The sequence below is a fragment of the Capra hircus genome, chromosome 8 (genome assembly GCF_001704415.2).
Source record: "Capra hircus breed San Clemente chromosome 8, ASM170441v1, whole genome shotgun sequence".
In the NCBI taxonomy this organism is placed as follows: Eukaryota; Metazoa; Chordata; class Mammalia; order Artiodactyla; family Bovidae; genus Capra; species Capra hircus.
Genome location: NC_030815.1, coordinates 69,611,558 through 69,622,302, shown reverse-complemented (window position 1 = coordinate 69,622,302; position 10,745 = coordinate 69,611,558). Strand labels below are relative to the sequence as shown.

The 10,745-nt window shown below is 48.0% G+C and overlaps 1 protein-coding gene across 3 annotated transcripts in view; it reads left to right on the top strand.

The window, feature by feature from the left end:
• The window catches only part of BIN3 (bridging integrator 3), a 50,544-nt gene continuing 41,046 nt past the window's right edge, over positions 1,248 to 10,745 (top strand). For all 3 annotated transcript variants that reach the window (XM_018052318.1, XM_005683996.3, XM_005683995.3), the window contains exon 1: positions 1,248 to 1,362. Coding sequence is in view for 1 of the 3 variants with exons in the window: in XM_005683996.3 (XP_005684053.1) it covers positions 1,355 to 1,362 (8 nt within the window). In the remaining 2 variants the exon portion in view is untranslated. The remainder of the gene's footprint in view (positions 1,363 to 10,745) is intronic.

Below are 10,745 nucleotides of genomic sequence, written 5' to 3'. Positions count from 1 at the left end.
CCCAGGTAACTTAGCAGGAACTAAGGCCCTGAATCTGACTTTGGAAGACCCAAGGCAAATGAGTTGCTTGCCTGAAACTCAGTCCTCTTCTCAGCCAGGATAGGTTCCCACTGCCCGCACCTTCACCAAGCCTCCCTTCGGTCTCACCCAGCCAGCCTGATTTGCCGTCAGGATGTGGCTTACACATTGGCTTCTCCCAGAAGCCTTCACTAAAAACCCATGTGCAGTTTACGGGGGCCCCTTATAGGCTGCCACAATGCCTTGTTCTTTCCCATTATACACAATTATTTAGTTGCCTAACTACCTCTCCCTACAGGGGCGTCCCTGGTGGCTCAAATGGTCAAGAATCTGCCTGCAAAGTGGGAGACCCAGGTTTTATCCCTGGATCAGGAAGATTCCCCTGGAGAAGGGAATGGCTATCCACCCCAGTATTCTTGCTTGGAGAATTCCATGGACAGAGGAGCCTGGCAAACACTTATAACTGCCTAACTGCCAGGTAAGTAGCTCTAGGAGAGCGTAAACACGGGAACTATACTGTTTTTCCATGGTTGTATTCTTGAAGTTAGAGCAGTGCCTGGCACACAGTAGGAGCCCAGTGAATATTTGTTAGCTGAATGAGTAGAAAGAATGGGACCATTCACATCATTTGGGTTCTATAGTGGCGAGCACAGATGGAAGACTGGGAACAACACTTACTCTTCTTCTTCTTCTGTTGAATAAATCCACAGAACATTCCAACCTGAAAAGCACCTATTCTATTTCTATTCACAGTCCTGTGCCATCTTGGAGGAGCAGAAAGATCCATTTATTTCTTTGTTTGTAACAGGTAACTATGTATCCAGTAGAAAATTGAAAAGATAAAGAAGTCCATACAGTAAATATAAGTTTCCATCCATCACACTCCCTCCTTCATCCTCCTCCTCTCCCCCTCCCTACCCCAATCCCCAGACAATTAGTTACTGCTACCGTCCCTGGATGAGAAATCTCTTTACAGACTGAAAAACTAAGGCAATCGGCGGTTAAGCAACACGTGTAGTCTGTGGAAGATAATTTTACCAAGCCAGTGTTTAAGGAACAAAACGCACCCAGGGGTCCTCAAGCCCCCGCCACAGCCTGAGTCCTCTGGAGCCCCTAAGCCAACGCTTGAGGGTCGCGGGCCAGGGCAACACCTCGGAAGCAGGCGGCAGCGGAAGGGTTAACGCGCCGCGCGCCCCCACCCCCGCCCCCCGAACGCCTCTTCCGGGCAGAGGGGGCGGGGCTAACGTCACTTCCTGGAGACTGGTTGAATCCGGAAGCGATCTCCCAGGGCTGAGTTGCAGCTGAGGACCCCGGTGGCAGGGCAGGGTTCGGGATCATGAGTTGGTGAGTGAGGCCAGACGGCGGGAACAGCTGGAGCCCCCAGCCCGCAATGCTCTTTGCCCTGCGTCCGTCCGAGTTGTGTCCCTTGGTCCCTGCTGCTCGCGGACCCTTCACCCCGGAGCAGGGCCCGACTGGCCCGGGATCTAGGGTCGTTCAAAGGGCTTTGCTCAGGTGCTTGCCGGGAGGCTTCATCTCTCTGCAGGCCTCACCGGGAGGTGAGGCGTGGGATCCCTTTAGCGTCGGATCTTGGCGTTTGTTTTCTGACTTTGTTCCAAGGAGCCGGTCCCGTCCGTCTTCTCTCGACAACGTGAAGGGAGGGACTCTCCTGTTACCTTCTTTTCTAGATATCCGTTGAGAAATATCTCCTTTTCTCCCTTCGTGAGCGTCTCTCCACCGCTGCCAGGTGGTCCTCACTCTGACAATCTGAGCCCAGTTCACGAATCTAAACCCCTTGCTTTCAGAAGAGTAACCTTTGCCCCACTTAGTCTTCAAGAGACAAACTGTGCTTCTTTTTTTGGAAGATGCCAGAATTACACAGCACCCTGTCAGTACAGTATCAGACTAGTTTTCATCGTTTCCAGGGCCATTATCCCCTCATTGCTTTCCCTGTTAGCATAAGTAAGTGTAAATGTTATGGGAAGGATCAAGCCAAGAGAAGAGAAGGGAGGGAGTCTCAGAGTAGAGTCACAACTGAAGAGCTGGCCGGTGCGTTGCTATGAAACTGTCTGATGATAAACACTTGATATCGTTCAATGGTTGATTTCTTTTGTAAAACTCAATTTGCTTGAAGGACCTTACCCTTGGGCCCAAGAGCCTACGTATTCACAACTCCAAACCCCAGGGCATCCAACCAACACAATAGGTGTTGAATAGGTCTGAATGCGCTGCTCCTCCCCTCCCCCACCGCCCCCCCCCCCCAGAGGTACGGGATGAATCAATCCTTTTGGAATCCAGGTTCTGTTAGTATAGGTATCATCTTCGCCACTGTCTTCTCAGAGTCTAGTCTGTTTCTTTACCAAAAGTACACGAGGATAGTGAGTTATGAATGAACAAAGATGGTAGAATATTCTTCAGGAAGGCTCTTGCAGGCTCGCATTTGGCCATCTGTGGAAACTAAGTTCTGGCCACAAGCAGCTGATGTCATTCAGTGTAAAGGACAGCTCTGTAGTGTAAAAGTAAGCCATTTCTACCTACCCCCCTTGCTTGTTAGACGAAGATTGACAAATATAAGACAATCAGCGCCAGCACGTGGAGGGCAGCCCGGAGCAATCCCCTAACAAGCCCCAGCAGGAGCTGCTCCTTTTCCCTTCACCTTTGCTCCAGGAGGCCGATAGGGGGCTGGAGCCTTAAAAAGCTGATTTTTCCATCTTGTTATAACCTAATCAGTGACGGGCAAAGTGGCAATCCTTCAGTTCCACTTCCTAGAGGAATTGCTTCCTTAAAGGGTCAACCAGGGTCCCCTTTGTGAGATGGATGTCTTCTTACCTGCTGCATCTTGAATCTTTGGAGTTCTCTTGCCTAATTTCCTCAAAGTGAAAAGCAGACAGTACAAGTGCTTTACATTGCTTAGACTGGCATTTACAATTCTTAAGAGTGAATCGATCTTTTTTTCACAAATCAGGGGAGGAGCAGAGCAGAGACCACTGAAGCCAAAGGATTCTCTAGGTGACCTGAGATGCACTGTTTCCACCTGTCTCACAGAAACCTTTTTTTTCCTGAAAAAACTAGTAGCTTATTTCCTAAAGCCTTTCAGGCTGGAGAGAATTGAAATTGTCCAGCCAAAGCTGAGATTTTATCCAGTAGAATTAATTTACCAGTACACACCCGTCTTGGCTCCTCCTTGGACTGAGGGTCACAACCAAAAGGGTAGCTTTGTCCCTCAAAGCTGAGGTTCCGTTCTCTTCCTCCTTAGAGGGCTTCTACGTCATCTCTTGCGTGGACCCTGACCCTCTCTCCCTGAGAGGGGAACAACACCGGCGCCTGGGCACACAATCACACTCAGTTCCTGGCTCAATGGCTGGCAAGAGGACCGGGGCTGGATCCTTCTGATTCACTCCTGGAGTGGTTTTCCTGCTCCCAGAATGAATCCATCCATTCATCTGCGACTGGAATTCTCAGTGGGGGAAGAGACCAGAGTGACGTAGAGCCGTCATGGGAGGCTGATGCCCAAGGTCAAGTTCACCAAGCACATAGGATATGCCAGCCATCATTGAATAAGGCCTAGGGGCACGCAGCCCTTAGTCCCCAGAGGGCAACCATTGTTCTGGGCTAGACTGGGCTTTCAAAATGTCACAGTGAGAAATGTCCAATATTGGTGCCCTTTGCACACTGTGGACTTTGCATGAAGAGTGAGAACCCTTTGTTCTCTGCTTCCTCAGTGCATGCGGCCCGCCCACTGCCTGTTTGTTTAGTGGGCCCTTGCTGCCTTCCTGCACCATCCACCGATCTGCCTTTCAGCAAGGTGGCCAAGTGGTGGGCCCTGCTCTGAGGAAGGCATTTGATGTTCACATATCACAGATCTACCTCTTGGCCCTAAGCCAAGTGCTGCTCTTTCCCCTCCTCTTCTCCATCACTCCCTCTCTTCCTGGGTGTGTGTGTGTCTTAATTATGATGTGGAGGAAGAATTAAGTAGTTTTAAGGATAGTGGCTTTAATCTTACTCATCTGTCTTCCTTGGAACCACACACCTTGACAATGATGTTAGGCTTCAACGACAAGGAAAAAGGAGCATTGCTGAAGGAAATCGGCCTGTACCTAGAGGCTCAGGAGTTTGACTCAGAAGACAGGAAATTAAAATCAGCACAAATAAACTTGGTAGCAGTTGGTGTGCTGAGTTCAGGCTCTGGTTCCCTCATTCACAGTATGGCCTGGTCAGGCCCTTGATCTTTCTCCGTCTTGTTTTCTCCATTGTATACTTGCAACTGACACTTTGTCACCCAGATCTGCTGTGAAAAGAATGGAAACTCTGCAGATCTGATTTTTTGTGTTTGTGATTCTTCTGGGCTTTTCTACCTCTCTCTGCCCCCTTAAACATTGGTATTCCTCAGGGAACATCTTTTTTTACACCCTGTTCTCACCCTGTACCCTCCCCATCATCTTCAGGATAAAGCCCTAACTCCGTGCCATGTCTTATAAGGCCCTTCTGGATCTGGATATCCCCCTTCACTCCTGCGTCCACGGTTTTCCTGGTCTCTTGTGCCCCTGCTCCTCTCTACCCACTGCCCCTTCTGCCCAAAACGCTTTCCTCCCTGTGCCCCACCATCCTCCAGGCCAGCATCTGCTCATCCTTTGAGTCAGGGCAGGGCTTCCCTGGTGGTCCTGCCTGCCAATGCAGGGGACACGGGTTTGATCCATGGTCCGGGGAGATCCCACATGCCTCAAGGCAGCTAAGCCCGTGTGCCACAGCCATTGAGCCTGTGCACCCTAGAGTTCATGCTCTGCAACAAGAGAAAGCACCGACTTGAGAAGCCTGTGCAGCCCAACTAAAGGGTAGCCCCGATGCAACAACAAATGCCCAGCCTAGCCAAAAGTGAAAAAAAGTCAGGGCAGGTTTCACCTCCTCTGAGGGTCTTCCCTAAATGGCCCCTGCACACCCTGCCAAGCTGAGTGGGGTGCCCCTCCTCTGGCCCTCATTAGCATCTATACTTGAATTACTGGCTTTTCAGTCAGTCCACTAGCTGATGAGTTATTGAAAACAGTTGTCTCTTGGCCACCATAGTAGCCTTAGCACTGTCCCCGGCAATCCGTAAATGTTAACTAAATGTATGAATGAGGACTGTATTCCCATATACTGACTTGCCTTCGCTCAGGAAAAATGCAAGATAAAAATGTGCAAAAGCTACTCCACGAACTGAAGAGGGTCTAAGTATGCTGTCGTTAACATGAAGACGTGGCTTCCCACTCTGCTCTGTCTGTCCTCTCCTTTGCCTTCCCTACCCACCCCCACCCTTAACTCCTTTATTCTCCAGCTCCACAGCGCTTCCATACAGTTCTCCCACACTCTCCACATATCGCAAACACGTGCCTCTCACACGGTAAAGTCCCCGAGAGCAGGATCTATGGCTTCTCCATCTGTGTGTGTACATGGTGTGTGGCACATAGTGGATACCTAATCAGTAATTGTCAAATGGATTGGATGGAATGTAAAGGAAGGACAGTAAACTGCTGGGTCGGAGGGAGACATCCATTCAATGGCAAACATTTTCTCAGGGGAGGCCCTTTTCCCTCTGGCACTACCATTGCTATCTTACATTCTTACAGTACTTTCAACTTTGCAAATTATGTTCCCATCCATTATCTGATAGCATCCCTGCATCTACCCTTTGAGGTTTGCAGTCCAGGTCTGATTATCTCCCTTCAGCAACTTATCTGAATTCATTCACCTCGCAGAGCTGGAACTGAAGCCTGAGAATTCCCACGCTTGAACAGGAACATTAGGAAAGGGGAAGACCATCCCCAAGTTGACTGGATCCCAGAGGAAGGTGTCTGACTTTGTCAGCTGATTAACATGAGCAGGTTGGTAGTGAATTATAGGAAGTGACCGGTCTTCACACATTAAGTGACAGAGGAAGTCCCATGTCCTGCAGACCTTCAGGTATTCTGGGCTATCTTGGTTCCTTCCTACTATGGGGCCTCCCCGCCTGGGGTAGCCTTACCACTCACTTCTGTGACTTTGGACAGGCCAGCCTCTCCCCAAGCTTCTTCCTCCTCTGCAAAGAGCCATATGCTCAGTTTTGTCTGACTCTTTGCGGCCCCATGGACTGTAGCCTGCCAGGCTCCTCTGTCCATGTGATTCTCCAGGCAAGAATACTAGAACAGGTTGCTATTTCCTCCTGCAGAGGATCTTCCAGATCCAGGGATCAATCCTTCATCTCCTATGTCTCCTGCATTGGCAGGCGGATTTTTTACCACTAATGCCACCTGGGAAGCCCGTAAAGAGCATAGCAATGCCCATTGAGGAGCCCACGGGATTTTGTATTCAACACTGTTTTGTGCACAGGTGTAAAACTCTACTTTCAGCCATTTGTAACAAGAGGGGAAGGGACTTTTTCCTGATTTGGGAGCAGTTTGAAAGAGTCAAGTATCTTGAGTCCCACAGCTTCTTAGTCAAAGGCATTTTCTTATATTGGGTTGGCCAAGAAGTTCATTCAGGTTTTCCTATAACATCTTGTGGAAAAACCTGAGCAAACCTTTTGGCCAACTTGATTATTCTACTCTAAGTAAATGGATTGAGGTAGCTTTCAGATTGGCAGTTAAGCTGTTAGAGTTGTTGTCCCAAAACCATTAGCCTGGTGGCTGATCTACTAAATAGAGCCCAGTGTAGTTTGTTGCACATAGATACAGCTCAATGAATCTTTGTTGATTTAACATATATCAAGCACTAAACATTGGGGAACATTCCAAAGGCTTTAAGAATCTATCCTTGCCTTCATCTGGTGTATGCAAAGGGCCAGGGGTTCACAGGAATGACAGCAGATCACTAAACGTCCATGTAGCATCATCACGAAAGACATCAAGCAGAGGATGTGATTAACTCAACGTTGACTTAGTGAGCGTATCCTATTGCAGTGGGGAACGACAGAGCGGGGTGTACAGGTTGGAAAAGTGGTGTGAGAAAAGTGCGTGGAGATGGAATGCTTCTAGAGTGTTGGGGGCAGGCAGTCGGGAGGCCAGCTTGTATTTAATAAATAGTGATTCGGGTAGAAGCTTCGTGGATGGGAGCTGGCACTCTGGTTGGGGCCCTACTGTAAGCGCTTTCAGTGCCATGCTGAGGAATTGAAATCAAGCCTAGGCTTTTGAAAATTGCAGGTTTTTGAGCAGGGAAATGGCAGGGCAAAAGCAATGATTTTTGTCAGGTTAATTTGGCAGTGGTCTGCAGGACAATTCAGAAGCGAAAGAATGGAGATGAGGGTAGGGCAACTTGGACAGTGGCTTCTGAAATTTTTTGACCACAGTTTGCAGTTAGAAATGCCTTTGATGTCAACACACACTCACTTGAAATTAGTTTCACATTGGATGTGTGTGTGATGCACTCAGATATTTTCTATTATGTTCTATTTTGGTTTTTAAAGAAAGACCCACTTCATTGCTTTCATGACTGATTTTGATAGATGTTTACAGTGGAATGACATGCAGTAGTGTAAATGATCAGTGAGTGATGGGTCTTCTACACAAGACCCAGAGTTTATTACAAATATTCGGACTAGAAGCTTCTACCTGTGACTTCAGCCTGGTCAAGATAGTGCTGTTTATTTGGTTCTTTGTCATAGGTTATAATAAGAAATACAGAAGGGGCTGCTGTAAAGAACATTGGTTGGTTCTGTATAAGAATTTATTCCATAGATTTGGAAACTGTCAACCACTTAATAGAAAAGAGAACCAGGTGGACAAAAGCCTCAGCCAAGATTTTCCATGTATTAATTATCAAAGAAGGACTCCCCTGGTGGTCCAGTGGTTAAGACTTCAGGTTCCAGTGCAGGGAGTGCAGGTTCAATCCCTGGTCCGGGAGCTAAGATCCCACAGGGCTTGGGGCCAAAAAAACCCAAAACATAAAACAGAAGCAATATTGTAACAAATTCAATAAAGACTTTAAAAAATGGTCCACATAAAAAAATAATAATATTCAAGGGGAGATTAAACCAACAGTGAGAAATGAGATGCCATTTCACAGCTATTGGACTGGCAAAAGATACGGTAAATTTTGTCTAGCAATGCCAGGTGTCTGAGGAAGCAGTGGGAACTACAGCCACTGCATGGGGTGGGGGCGGGGAGTTGACATGACCACTGGGAGGTTTTGCAGCTCCGCACGCAGTCAGAGTTGGGCCTACCCCTCACCCAGTTAACCTTTCACACCTGTGCAGCAGGAGGCCTGTGGCGGAAATGCCCCTGCTGCATTGATTGTATTAATAGATGTCCAGACTCTGAAGAATGGGAAAATAAAACACTTTATCGTTACGTAGTAAAATAAGCTGTAGTCAAAATGAATGAAGTCATGTGTGTCTCAGAAACATCATGCTAGACATAAAGTTTCCACATGGTACGTTCAATATTGTACTATTTGTATAAAGTTTGTGTGTGCTAAGTCACTTTAGTCATGTTAGACTCTGCACCCCTGTGGGGAGCTGCTTTTTCTCATTTTTTTGTGATTATACAACTCTGCCCCATAGGGGAGCTTTTTTACACCAAGCTCCTCTGTCCATGGGATTCTCCAGGCAAGAATACTGGAGTGGGTTGCCATGCCCTCCTCCAGGGGATCTTCCCGACCCAGGGATCGAACCCACGTCTCTTACATCTCCTTCATTGGCAGGCGGGTTCTTTACCACTAGTGCCACCTGGAAAGCCCAGCACATATTTGTATAAAGTTTAGACCTGTGAAACAGTACTGTGTTGTGCTGATGGATTCAAATTTATGAAGTGAAAATATGGGAATAATACACCCTGAATTCAGGGTAGTGGTTATGTCGAGGATAATGGGGTGGGGAGAAGGAAATGGGATCAGGTTGGAAAACCCCAGGAGCTTCAGCAGTATCTGTGCTGTTGTATAGATTGAAGGATAAGACCTGAAGCAAGTGTGGCTCAGTGTTAGAGTTTCACATTGCTCCGTGGTAGATACATGAGTATTTATTATTCATGTGCCAGAATTTTTCGTTTCCAATATTTCTGTAACTATTTTCATGCTTCGCCTGACCAGCATCATAGCTAGGGCTGACCTCATAGCAAAAGAATCATTTCCTCCTGTGACCAAAAGCTGGGGATGACCAAGGGAGGGAAGCCTACAGGTGGATGTCCATCCCAGCCTTCCTCTCACTTCTCGGGACCAGACCTTCAACAGAGAAGAGGACCTGACAGAGTAAAAGTACTTTTAAGATTCCTGGTTGGTGAAGGACAGGAGTGAGAATGAGATCAGAGCTAGTGCCTCAGCTCATCTGGTGCTTCTCAAGAGTCTGCATCTCAGCCTCCATGAGCCCATCAGAGTGGAGGTCAGGCGAAAGAAGACTTAGCTCTGGCTTATCCAGTAAGCAGGACAAACATTGCGCCTCCAAGTGCCTTATGGTCCCCTTTTATGAAATGGGAAAACCTTTTTTTTTTAATGTGTGTCAAATATTAGGAGTTTCTTAAAGAGAGGCAAAAAAAAAAAAAAAAAGTCCAAGCCACCTCCCCGAATTGCCTTCCTTACTCTCTTTTCTTGATCTTTGGATGTTCCAAAAGTCTCCAGACTTCTGTCACAAATCCTTTTAGTGATCAGGAGGAAGTCACCACTCAATTGTAAGCAAATAAATCAACTTGATCCTGGTAGTGGCGATTATGTTATGGGACTGCTGCGTGCTCCCCAAACAGAAAGCAACCATTTCGGGTCTCCTGACTGTACTTAACCTCTGTGTAACTCTGTGCAAGTCCCCCATCTAGGCCTCAGTTTGATTAGCATCATCAGGATACCACCACCCTCATCTTTATGACAGATATGGGCTGCTTATTATAGGTCGGGAACTATTGTAAAGAGTAAACTCATTTAGCTTTCACAGCCGCCCTATACGATAGCTATATTATGATCCTATTTTATAGACAGGGAAATTGAGACACAGGAAAATTAAGTCACTTGTCAAGTCTCACAGCTGGCAGTTGGCAAAGCCAGATCTTGAACCCAGGCAGCCTGGATCCAGAGTCCATCCCCTCACATAGTGCGCCGTCTCTTGAGTGAAATACGGGAGGGCAGCACTTTGAATGAACTGACGTAGCGGAAGCAGTGAGCACAGAAACTGGCAATAGTAGATGCTCAGTAAATGGCCTCTTTATTGGATGAACTCACTCCACACTCTGTGATTCATTCTGCCTTTGCTTTCAGAGGTCAGCCCCAGGAGCGTGGGGAAGGAGGGATCACAGCTGAGCTGGGCGATCATGCTGGTCCAAGCACTGAATCGGCCAAGTCACACAGTCATGCCTTTTATTTTTAAACACACACACACCTCCTCGGTCCAGTGGCAAGTGAGGGTGGTGTCCTCTGTGCTCTGGTTTGGGATCTAGCTAATTTAGGGGAAGGACTGAGGTGGGGCTGGAGAGGCTGTGGTCGTAGGCACTGGAAACTGGTTGTTCATAGCTCAGGCCATTTGTCTTTCTGATGGGGTCTCTCGCGTCCTTGCTCCGGCTGAACTTTCCTTGGCCCCAGGCATTGTGGCCAGCTGGCCCTTCAGAGAAGATGGCATCCCTTGAGCAGCTGCTCCTCCGGAGCCAGCTGACTCCCTGTAAGCCCTGCCCTGGCCCCGGCCTGCTGTTTCCTCTCTCTCATGGTCAAGGTGGTGGTAGCCTTGGTGGGGGCCTCAGACCAGAGCCAGCAGCGACCCGAGAATAGAGTGACAGAGGGCTGGGGGAGGAGGGGCTCGTCCTCCCAGC